At 42.7% G+C, this 12,331-nt stretch overlaps 1 protein-coding gene and 2 long non-coding RNA genes across 4 annotated transcripts; 2 read left to right on the top strand and 1 right to left on the bottom strand.

Annotated features, from left to right (window-relative positions):
- Positions 1 to 967: 967 nt before the first annotated feature.
- LOC136359540 (uncharacterized) lies at positions 968 to 8,768 on the bottom strand. Of its 2 annotated transcripts, XR_010743301.1 has the most exons (3): positions 8,667 to 8,768; positions 2,213 to 2,537; positions 968 to 1,625 (listed from the first exon to the last, which is right to left on the bottom strand). It is a non-coding gene; the product is annotated as an uncharacterized lncRNA (long non-coding RNA). The 2 variants fall into 2 exon arrangements; XR_010743299.1 differs by having other exon boundaries at positions 968 to 2,537.
- Positions 7,706 to 8,309, top strand: LOC136359535 (uncharacterized). Its single transcript, XR_010743298.1, has 2 exons — positions 7,706 to 7,794; positions 8,104 to 8,309. It is a non-coding gene; the product is annotated as an uncharacterized lncRNA (long non-coding RNA).
- Positions 8,769 to 9,362: 594 nt separating the features above from the next.
- Positions 9,363 to 12,044, top strand: OTUD1 (OTU deubiquitinase 1). Its single transcript, XM_066316239.1, has one exon. It carries the CDS (start codon positions 9,508 to 9,510, stop codon positions 10,804 to 10,806), a length of 1,299 nt encoding a protein of 432 aa, XP_066172336.1. The 5' UTR covers positions 9,363 to 9,507; the 3' UTR covers positions 10,807 to 12,044.
- Positions 12,045 to 12,331: the final 287 nt, after the last annotated feature.

The raw sequence follows: 12,331 nt of genomic DNA, 5'->3' as shown, positions 1-12,331 counted from the left end.
CCTTGATAGAAGTCACTCAGAAAGCATGGACTAGCTGAAAAATGATAAAGCTGTTAATGTGAATTTGAATACACTGTTTGACTGATAGTGCTCTTTGACCTCAATAGCTACTGGCATCTGCATTAAAAATTCTTTAAATGCTTTTGAACTCAAATTACACCTGGAGAGATGTCAAATACTTAATATCACACATCACATCAACATGGTGCAGCTCTATAAATGTAGAAGCAATAATTGCTTATAGATAATGTCTTTACATTATTATATGTTCATTATTTAAAACAGTTTTAAACGGGATGATTTCTTCTAATGGAGCTGAATTTTGCTAGTTCAATGCTTGTTCAATGTGACACATAATCTTTATGGCTCATGACTCACCATGATTAGAAGAATAAAACCATTTAAGGTTCTGTGAGTCCAGAGAACTGCCAGGGATTCATATGGCTTTTAGGGAAAAAAAAAGTGCCTTTATTTTCAAGAATGAAAATAATTTAATTAATTGTACCTTTTCTTCAAGCTCTGGGCATTATTTCATCTACAGAAGAAAGATGGAAAGTGATACAAACTGTCAACATACAATTAAATGCTAGATTATTTTTTTTTATTCTCTTTGAGCTCAAGCTGAAAAAGGGATAAACAAGTGATCTTTATTATAATAGTAAAAAAGAGAATTTTAAGAAGTTACATAGAGTACAAGAGATAAATCATGAGTACACTGGCAAATGTTACTCAAATGAATAAGAAAGGGGAGATGTGCTGAGTAATGGTTTAAATTGATACTTGTAACTCAACTATTCTTCTCAGAGGCTTTCTCTTGGTTAGAAAAATAAAGGCAATTGAGTGAGTGGCAGAATTTATTACTTGGCTTCAAAAGACCATTTGTAAAGCCTGTCTTTTAGGTCGCATTTCAACACTGATAATGTAGGGAAGAGTGCATTTTGGTTTGGGAAAAAAATCTAACTAGCCATTTGAAAAAGATCACAAATTTATTAAGAAAAAACTTCCAAAGATTACATCAAACTTTTCATGACATCAGATCACCGATTAGGAAAACTTATTTATTTATCCCATCTATTGCTTTGATACATATGAAAGGAGCAAGTTTTATCTTTTAGAAGTTCTGATCAGAAGATTCACATATATTTATGAACTGAAAAACTCAAGACTTTGTTTATGACATATTATGACTAACTGTGTGTTCTTTTCTTATTTTTGATATTGTTGATCTGAACTATTCTAACTAATGTTTTTATGTTAAGTAACTCGATGCCGCACACCCTAATTATCTGGTGCACTCATAATAATCTTGTTTATTTAGAAATGTCTTTGTTTTCTTGCCTGGGCAAGGACAGCTATTGATTCTCTTAGATAATAATCAAAAGCTGTTTGTTTATAATCTTCATTCTCCAAATTCCCTGAAATGAATTTTATGATAATTTTAACCCAGTTAGAAACTGCTGAAAATGGATTTGGAACGGTACTTTGCAAACTGAGTTTACTTGTTACTCTTTGAAAATGAGATCCTACTTGCCTCTGGTTTGCTTCCCATCTCTCCAGGTGTGTTACTGTTTCACTGGCTGGGGATTCTGCTTTCTGTGCAGGGAACACTGTGGACCACAAACACCCTGGAAAAAAAAAACAACCAAACAAACCAGGAAACAGACATAAATGGAACAAAGAAGTGGAATAAGATTTGATTGCACATTAAGATCAAAGTCTTTACCAAGCTATAGTCCTCTGTTATAATTAAACTGTAATGGTCCTCACATTCATAGGCCACTCTTGTTTCACCATGGTGCTGCAAGTATTTTGTTACCTGGATCCTTTCATAAAACTATTTGCAGTTACGTCATATCTGAAAGACAAGGCTGTGAGTCAGGACTAAATTTATTCATTGCCAGATCGTATCCATTTCTTTTTGGCCAACGCTACCTTTAACCAAAGGAGCTCTTCTTACTCCCTAGTATTTAACCTGTGATGTATTTTTAGGGATCCCTTCTCAACCTTCATTAGCTAATGCAAGCCTAGAACAGTCATCTGCTCTTCTTAGACAGCCACCAATGCCCTCATCATTCTAATTCCCCCTTGCTCTCCTTCCAGTCAACATCCTTAAGCAACAGTGAACAGAAATGTATACAGTATTCCAGATTAAGTTTCACAAGTTCTTCATAAAACAAATACTTTTTTTTTTTTATTTTGGATACGTACTCACCTACTGTGTTCTAGGATCCTATTTGTCTTTTTGAAAGTTACAAAGAAGTTTCAGAAGTTTCTTTTGAAAGTATGGTGATTTTGCCTCTGAATAATACCATTTGTGGGTCTTCTGTCCTGATGGTTTCCCACAGCTGACATTATGCTAATAACAGAAATACTGACCTGCCACGAGGTGGATGCCCTTTCACTTTGCATGGTTGAATTTCAGGTAGTCACAAAAGCAATTCTGTCTCTAGTCTTCAGATGTTTCCCATATGACATTTTAAGAATCTTCTTTAAATGCTATTCAGCTGTGAATCTTTGAGTCAGTAGCACACCTTGTGCTGGTGTAATAAATTAAAATATTAAAGTCAGTCTCAAGATGGATCTTCGAAGTATTCCACTAGCAAGTTTCTTCAGTGTAACAGTTTCTTTAAATCATTTTTAGTTGTCTCTCCCCATCATCATCCCTTACTTCTTGTTTTAATCCCTGTCTTCATTGGATTGGTAATGACTCATACCACGCAGCATCAGAAACTTTCTTTAGGTACCGCAAGATTAGATATACTAAATTTCTTACAGTGATTTTATATCAAATTCAGATAGACGTGCACAAAACCCTTTATGTCCAGGTCTGATAAAGGAAGTTGACTGTGTTTGGGATTCTCTCTCTGAATTACTAATTGATTAATGCTTAATTTTCATAATATTGTGCTTACCTATAAATCACAACTTGAAGAATGTTTATTTTCACTTAAAGGTAATTTTGGTTTAACAAGTAGTGCTTCTTTGCAACAATGTTAATGCTTCTGTTACACTTGAATAAATACTGAAACTCTCAACTCTCTCCTATTTTAAAATTTCTGTAGATACTCACTGGAAGCCTCAGGAACACTAGTTTATATTTCAGTCTAAATAAAGATTCCATTCTTATTGGAGTTACCAGTATAAATCTGCTAACTCTCCCTGGTATATCCAGTGAAAAATATTTGAGATTCAGGCTCATTGTTATAAATGCTTTTTAAAAATTGTCTCTTGCTTTATTAGAACTTTTAAAATTCAGATCAGAAAAAATAATTCCATATTGTACACTTAGATATGGCTTAGTATGTTAAGGGAAGATTTAATTATTTGTGTAGACTAGGACATCAGTCAGGACGAATTGATGTCATCCCTCCTCTCTAATGGCTCTACCTGTGTTATTTTTTCATATTAAGACAGTGGAGTTAAATAGCTGTGATCCAACCTTGCCATAACAGTTAGCTCTGTGCTACATAAATGGAAACAGAGCAGGTTCTTAATTGTGATGAGGTAAGCTCTCTCCCTACATTTCATCAGGGATTTGACATGACTTGCTGAGCTGGTTATGTAGCACATAACCACAGCCTTTTCCCACAGGAAGGACTTGGCAGGGGAACAACAAAGCTGGTAAATGTAATTACATGCTATTCCATGACTCTCAAAGCATGAATGATGAAATGTGGTTTTCTGTGCCACTTGCTTCTAGCTGCAAAATGATGATTCTTCCTTTTGCTGCTTATTGATGGCAGAAAGGCAGGGAAAGGTATGTACTGCAAGGTTGTGGAGGACAGAGGGGTTGACACTTCCCATGGAATCAGTCTGTTTCCGAAGTCTTTCAGTTGTAAGGCCACATGTGGTAGTGCTGGCTGCTTCCTATCTCACTGGAGTTCAAGAGTGTTCACTTCAGCAGTATTGCACCTTCTTTTCTGTTACAGTTATTTTGTGGTTCTAGTTTTTATCAAGATTAAGCTATTAATAATATTTCCTGTAATTGTGACTGGTGATTTCCTGCTTCTGGTATTTCTGTATTTCTGTATTGCCCATTTCCCCTGCCTCCTTCACAGTCTGTCCTTGTTCTGATCTTAGTTTTAGCCAAAGTATGTACTTTGTTGACCCTAAATTGCTATTAACCAACATGAAAGGGAGAGAAGGTGATTGATTTCCTGTAACTGACAAAAAAAATAGACATTGTGAACACCTTTATATCTCATAAGGGTAATAAAAATAGAGATGATAACCTTTCTAACCATCATACACATTATAAAGTTTGTCTATGTAACATTATTCCCACATTATTAATATTTTTTTTTTCAGAGGAAACAGCATTGTAGATTCCGCCCTCCTTTCTTTCCTGGTATCATCACCTGGCCCTGTGCACAGTGATCACTGCAAATGCCATCTACACTTCTGAGCAGAAATGTGAGGCTTGACCTGCGTCATCATTCACATTTAGAGACTCACTTATCAAGTGGGATACCAACTGAGCCCTTGAGACATGAGCAAATGTCTATATTTATCACCGACAGCCCTTTTTCCACAAACTCTTGCCACATGATGTCACAGCACTGGTTGTATCTCTAATGCCTGGTGCACCTATACAGTGAATAAAATTTTAATATATGCAGAAGCTGAACAACAAATTATGAGGCAAAGATCTCTGAGACATAGCCCTTGTTTTATGCAATGTTTTCACACCTCAATGTAAGTGTGGATACAGTTTTCCTCCTTTATATGTTGGCATTTAGGGTGAAATACACTAGGTACTTTAGTTAATACTAACACTTAAGTCATCACAAAGCAGCTGGCATCAGAAGTAGGAAAAAAGAGACTGGGAATGAGAAAGAGCTGAATTGGTTCTTTTGGCAGTTCTTTTGCCTTGTGACAGCTTTACAGATTCAATGACTATATCCTGAATAAGTTACCTGTAACTGGTAGTTTTATATAAGTATATAAGCATTTCTTCTCTACATTGGAATATTCTTGATATATTTTTCTAATTTCTAATAATTTTCAATTTTTTTCCTTTGTATACCACTTCAGATTATTAGTATAAATTCAACATTTCATCTTCCAGTTACATACAAAAAGTGATTGATTTATTAAATACTTCAGTCAGAAATATCTTTGTCCAAAGGGCTGTAATGTCAGCGCAAACAAAAACAAAACAAAAAAGAAGCAATGGAAATGCTTATTCAGTGTAATTCACTACATCATATTAGCAAGCTTCTCCTTCATTCTTCACTAGCAAATGTTCCTGGTGATGTAATTAATTTGTTTCTCCTATGTCAATCATGTATCTACTACATATTAAAGTTAAAATTAGTTCCACTCTCATGCATTTCGTTTTACGTCAGTGAATACCACTGTTGTTCCACAGCTGTTTTTGTGATTGTGGTTTGCCTTCTAAACAATCTAAACTATGCCTGGAATGTGCAGGGTAACCAGTGATAACAGTAATGTCAAGAGAAATGTTCATGTTTTATTACTGCAGAGCTTGTTTTGAGATCTATTCTGTAAGAGCAAAGGACTGTACATTACCCTGAAATGAGTGAACCAGAAGCTCAGGAATTTTACTCTGTGGAAAACAGTGAAGGGCATATCCATACTGTGTTCCCCTCACTTTCTAAACACCTCTAATGCTTATGAGGCCACAACCTGTAGGCACAAGTGGACAGAAGTTGGAGATACAGGAGTATTCTGGAAGTAATCAATACATGAATTGTGTTTTAGCTGGGTCATAATAAAAAACTTTGTTTTCCCTTGGAATTAACAGCAGTCCTATATGTAGCTGAAAGAAACGTTAAAGACCAGTATTCTGGTAGTAAAAAGGCACTAAAGGCAGAACTGTGTGCCCCTGGCTTTTATAGATACCATTGGACTAAAGGCATTCAAATATTTCTTTGAAATTTCTATTTCACAAGAATTGTACTCATAGCACTTGATCATTCCAGGTCATGCACATGGTGGTGGTGGATGTCCCATCCATGGAAGTGTTCAAGGCCAGGCTGGATGGAGTTTTGAACAACCTGGTCTAGCAGAAGGTGACCAGGAGCTAGATGATCTTTAAGATCCCTTCCAGTCCAGGCCATTCTAAGATTATTCCCTGGTGTAGACCATGGTTTAGGGTGTCATTGTTAAAACCTGTCAGATATCTAAGAAAATTACCTTTAGGAAATGCTGGTAACTCTTAGTACGAAAGTTGAAAGCTACACATGAGATGTTTGTGTGGCAGAAGCTTAATGGGATTTTTGTCATTGGTCATCCAGAGAGACTGGATTCCCCTCCGGCCAAGTAGGTGTGACTAACTCTGGCTGCTCAGTTATGAAAAATGTTGGTTGCATTAGACTGTCAGTACTTAATAACAGCACAGGTAAAACACACCACGGTGAGCTTCTCTTTCCATTTACTTCACACAGGACATAATAAAGATATGAAAAGTAGTATACTATTAACACCAAGACAGTGGTTACAGTGTTTGGTTTGTCTCTCAGTTACCTAGCAACAGATTTTGATTGTATTTTAACCTTATTATTAAGCTTATTATGTGCATTTTAACTGAAAATTTAGGAAAGACATATCTGCTTATAAGCAAAGAGTGGAAAAAAAGGGACAATTTTTCTGCTACCATTACAAAATCCTGCTGGCATATTTAGCATGTATTTAAGGATATTCCTTGGATTTCTGTTCAGATAAACAAGTTTTCTTATCCAGAATATGCTACACTAGAGCATTAGAATACTAGTACAAGGACAATTTGGGCATACAAAAAATCTGTTTCTCTCCTCAAATGAAGCACCACAAACTTCAAGTTGTACCTCATTGTAACCAACAATCAGAATTAAACAGCTGCCCAACCATTAATGTACCACTGTTGCAAATAACCTATGGTTTTGGAGAGGCAGAACAGTCATTAGCAGGAGTTTCTATAATATCCTAGAAGAAAGAAATTTGCAGTACTGAGTATTCAAAATGCAGCACTTGCTCCTGGCAGAACTGTTCTTATTCTGCTGTGTCCATTTACGGTTCTCTAAGAGAAAGAGCTGCTTCTCTCCCTCCTCCCTCTGTTACCAGACTATTGAAGACTTTAACCCATCATCCTGTACTCAGCTCTGACATTTACTAGCAGACAGAACATTCACTAAACCAAATTACAGATACCGTTTCTGGGGAAAAAAAACAAACAAAACAAAACAAAAAAAAAAAACAACCCACCCTCCAAAAACCAGAAAAAAAATCCCCAAACCCAAAACAAGAACAACAAACCAAACAAACAAACCCCAGCAAAAGAACTGGTGAGCATTAAATAATCTACACCTTTATAAATGACCGAAACACACAATGAAGAGCAACTGGCATATTTTAAACCCACTTGGAGTGGGCAATTTCCAGTAATTTTACCTTAAATCTCCCATCAATATGTATAAACATACACGTTAACTTGGAAATAGACATTGTCAAGTTTTGACTAAGAAATAAAACTAGATGGTCCTCCCGAGAGATGGGAATCTTTCCTTTTCTCCAAGCCTCCATTTCAAGGAGGGAAGATTTCAATTTACTGCTGTTTGATCAATATATATTCCTCTCTAAGTAATGATTAGTCCAGAAATAAAGACTCACTGACTGGGCTCACAAACTATATTTAAAACAAAGTTCTGAACATTCTGAAATACAGGAGTCACTCTGTAATTTCAGAGCAGTTGTAATATCTTATCGCACTCTAACAGGCTGCCAGAAATGCTCCTGGATAAGGCCCATCACCATTTGTTCTAAAGATACCAACTTTTTGGCTGGCTTTGGCAGGTAAGTGAGGACGTTTGGGCTTTGAGTCATATCTGATATACATCTTACATTTCAGCTTCGAAGGCAAAAATTTTGGGTATATATTTAGCCTGTAATTTTTTATTGAAAGGGTCCCAATATTGCATGCAATAAACTGCTGTGTTTTATCCAGAATAAAAAAATATGTATGTGAAAACTTTTCCCATAAATATCCACATTACTTTGCATGCAGGATTTGGGCTTTTTTTCCCTCCAACGTGCAATATAGCTGAATGAGTCATAATGTTTTCCATCCAAAGAGAATGAAATTCTATTTTGTGTTTCTTGTAGCCCTGGAATCAGCTGCAGAGACTGAAGATAGGAAGTATGTCCTTAAAGACTGATACAAAATACAAGCAAGGCTCCAAAAAAGCAATTATTTTTGACACTGCAGAACATTGCAAGTGATCCCCTTATTCTGTCTTTTTAATTAATGTAAATGGAATGAGGAAAAGAAATTTTTCAGAATATCCAAATAAAAGATTTTCTGTTTGGTTTTGTTTGTTTGTTTGTTTCTAAAGTTATACAATCTGCCTGGAGTACTAACAGTTTCCTGAAAATACTTGAGGCTATGGGATGGAATCCAGAATGGTTTTAAAGTATCACTTTGAACTTACATATGTCAATACCTTTTTTCCTATTTTGTTGGGAAAGACTACCCGTGTTAACACTGGATAATAGTGCAAACTGGTGTTTCTTGGTCAGCATGCCTGTCAGAATGTAATCAAACGGAGTGTGTACAGATCACATAATTGTCCACGGACAAAGGCTTCGGTACGACTGTATTTATACTGCAGCTAGGGCTAGAAGACATGGCTTAATTTTAAGGTGCTACAGGCCAATAATTAATAAACCAGTGGTCTTGATGAGACCCGTATTTCAGACCGCATGTCTCCTCTTAAAAACGCTGGTTTATATCACACACCTTTGTAGGCATGCACTGCATTTCCCAGCGCGGGACTGCAGGAACAGCGGCTGGCACCGGGACGGTCCCACACCGAGCGGCCCGGAGCAGCGCGGTGCCCGCCCGGGCCGTGACACACCGAGCGGCCCCGAGCAGCGCCGTGCCAGGGAGGCCGTGACACACCGAGCGGCCCCGAGCAGCGCGGTGCCCGCCCGGGCCGTGACACACCGAGCGGCCCCGAGCAGCGCCGTGCCAGGGAGGCCGTGACACACCGAGCGGCCCCGAGCAGCGCGCTGCCCGCCCGGGCCGTGACACACCGAGCGGCCCCGAGCAGCGCGGTGCCCGCCCGGGCCGTGACACACCGAGCGGCCCCGAGCAGCGCGCTGCCCGCCCGGGCCGTGACACACCGAGCGGCCCCGAGCAGCGCGGTGCCCGGCCGGGCCGTGACACACCGAGCGGCCCCGAGCAGCGCGCTGCCCGCCCGGGCCGTGCCAGGGCGGTGTGTGGGCGGTGCCGGGGCGGTGCCGGTGACGTCCCGGCGGCCCCGCCCCCTCCGCGCTCCCGCAGCTTCCAGAAGGGCCGGAGGCCGCGGGGGGGCCGGGCCCGTGGCGCAGTCGGAATTGCCGCGGCCGCGGGGCCCGGGCGGGGCGGGGCGGGCGGTGATGCCCTTGTTTATTTTTACCCGGGCGGTTCATCCTCCTCGGCGGCCCCAGCGCGGCCCCCGCTGCCGCTCCCCGCCCCAGCTCCGACGGCGGCGCCGCCTATAAAGCGCCGCCCGCGGGGAGCCGAGGATGCAGCTCTACAGCTCCGTGATCACCCACTACCCGGCGGCCGCGACCGCAGCAGCCGCCGCGGCCTCGCCGAGCTCCGCCGCCGTCTTCAAGGTCTCCTTGTCGCCGGGACCCTCCGCCGCGGAGGCACCGAGCGCCGCCGACGCCGCGGGCCCGAACGCGGCCGCCGAGAGCTCCGGCAAGGACAGCTTCGTTCCCGCGGGGGGCAGCAGCAGCGCCGCCGCCATGCCCGCCTTCTCGTCCTGCTTGGAGGTGATGCCGAGCGGCCCCGCGCCGGGCCCGGCAGGGCGGCCGGCGGCCGGCCCGCAGTTCAGCTCCTGCGCGCAGGTCACCGTCAGCCGCCGGCGGCCGCTGGAGCGCATCGTGCCCATCCGCATCGTGCAGCGCGCCGAGGCCGCCGGAGAGCTGGTGCCGGCCTCGCCGCGCAGCCGCGCCTGGCTGGAGGGCATCCTGGAGAGCGTGCGGCAGGCCGGGGGCGACGGCGAGGCCGCCGCCGAGGAGCCCAGCAACCGCAGCCTGCGGCTCAGCGAGCACTGCCAGGCGCTGCAGGCGGCGGCCGCCGGCGCACAGCCCGGGCTGGTCCCCGGCTGCGGCCCCGCGGAGCGGAGCCCGGGCCCCGCGCAGCCCGGCGGCCCCGCGCACGCCGAGGAGGAGGAGGAGGAGGCGGCGGGGCCCGACGTGCGGCGGGGGCCCGGCGGCAGAGCGGAGCGCAGCGAGAAGCTGGCGCTGTACCTGGCCGAGGTGGAGAAGCAGGACAAGTACCTGCGGCAGAAGGGCCGGTTCCGCTTCCACATCATCCCCGACGGGAACTGCCTGTACCGCGCCGTCTGCAAGGCGGTGTACGGGGACCAGCGGCTGCACGGCGAGCTCCGCGAGCAGACCGTGCACTACATCGCCGACCACCTGGACCACTTCAACCCCATCATCGAGGGCGACGTGGGCGAGTTCCTCATCGCCGCCGCCCAGGACGGGGCCTGGGCCGGCTACCCGGAGCTGCTGGCCATGGGGCAGATGCTGAACGTGAACATCCACCTCACCACGGGCGGCCGGCCCGAGAGCCCCACCGTGTCCACCATGGTTCACTACCTGGGGCCCGAGGACCCGACACGGCCCAGTATCTGGCTGAGCTGGCTTAGCAATGGGCACTACGATGCTGTGCTGGACCGCGTGTGCCCCAACCCAGAGTACGAGGCGTGGTGCAGACAGACTCAGGTACAGCGCAGGCGGGATGAGGAGCTGGCCAAGTCCATGGCAGTGTCCTTGTCCAAGATGTACATCGAGCAGAATGCCTGCTCATGAGAGCGCCTGGGCCGAGGGCTGGGAGCTTTGCTGCAGGGACTGACAGAGAGAAGGTGTGCTGGCTGTGATGGTGATGCCTTAATCCTTAATGAAGCAGCAGCACCCCAGACTGAAAGGACTGTAGGTTGTGGGGGATAAATACAGACGTGTTTGTAATATTCTGTTGTAAAAACTTAGCCTCGGGTTATTTGCAAGCAGATTTCTCTGTGTATGTTTGTGTCTCTTCTCCCCACTGTCTATTTTCTATAAGAATGTATTTTTTGCACACTATTTTTAAACTGTTACCTCCATCTTCTACATCTTGCATTAGTATCTGGCTTTCAGCTGTACAGCCAAAAACGTTTGTAAACAGTTTTTGTAAATAAGGCTTATGATGTAACAGCTATTTTTTGCTGTGTTTTTTATCCATAAACCTTATATTTTTACCAAATGAAGTTGATGTCAAACTGACCCCCCCCCCCCCAGATGATGAAAAATATTGTGGGTATTTTCTTGCAAAATGAAACTAATGGCTTTTGTAAAAGTGCAGCACAGTGAGAACAGACTGCTTTTAGGAACAGTTGCTTTCTCTGCCTGGAGCACAGAACAGGTCCTTTGAGCCAGTTGGAATGCAGCTACACGTAAACAGTGCAGGGAGCAATTGACTCTTCTGTCTTTAATTACTGTTTTGAGTAAACTGGCCTCTTGTTGCCTGGTTGGCTCACCCTCTGCTCCATTTATATTATTTATCTATAATAACAGAACATTAACTTGCAATAGAATGTTGTGACTAGATAATAGTCTCCTGCTTTGGCAGTAATTGCCTTGGCTGCACCTCAGTGTTTGTGTTCTTGTTTCTGGGGTTATGGTGTCTTTCGTATGAGCCCTGCTTCTTTTTTGGCACTGGTGTTTCACCAACAAAGCATTATCTGATCACAACATTTTATTCACGTGGCTTTATTTTCTAATCAAGAAAGGTATTCTACATTATGGTTTAAAATAAATAAAAAAAACAAACAAAAAAAACCAAAACAAAACTGAAACTGAGGTTTGTATGGTTTGCTGGGTCAAACATTTAAATGTTTCCAATCTGGATTCTGTCTCTTCTACTTTCTGATTAACTTGTTAGATATATTTATTAAGTAATGCAGTTTGTACTTTTTTATTTTGTAATATATTGTGATTTTGGAATTTATACTGTATTTGTATAATAGGAACATTCACAGCTAAAATGGAATGAATAAAGAATATAATTTTAATTGTGCTCTTCTCTTCTGCCCTGTTCATTCCTGGTGTGAAGAAGAATTGAAGGTGGGTTCACAGGACCTTTTATTTAGCTTCTCTGCCTTATTTAGCTTCTTTCCCCTATTAAGAGGTGGGGAAAAAGGGGCATAGTACTTTACAAATGTGAACCACTGATCATTCTGGTGTCTTGTCAATATGTGAAAGAAAGAAATGCAAGCATTTCAAGACCATTTAATATCTAGTTATTTTCCTGCTGCAAGAGATCTTAGTATATCTGTTTGACAGTGAAAAACAATTTTCT

Source organism: Sylvia atricapilla, chromosome 1 (assembly GCF_009819655.1).
Source record: "Sylvia atricapilla isolate bSylAtr1 chromosome 1, bSylAtr1.pri, whole genome shotgun sequence".
Taxonomy (NCBI): Eukaryota; Metazoa; Chordata; class Aves; order Passeriformes; family Sylviidae; genus Sylvia; species Sylvia atricapilla.
Note: the sequence above shows the minus strand (reverse complement) of the source record. Positions and strands in the feature narration are given on the sequence as shown.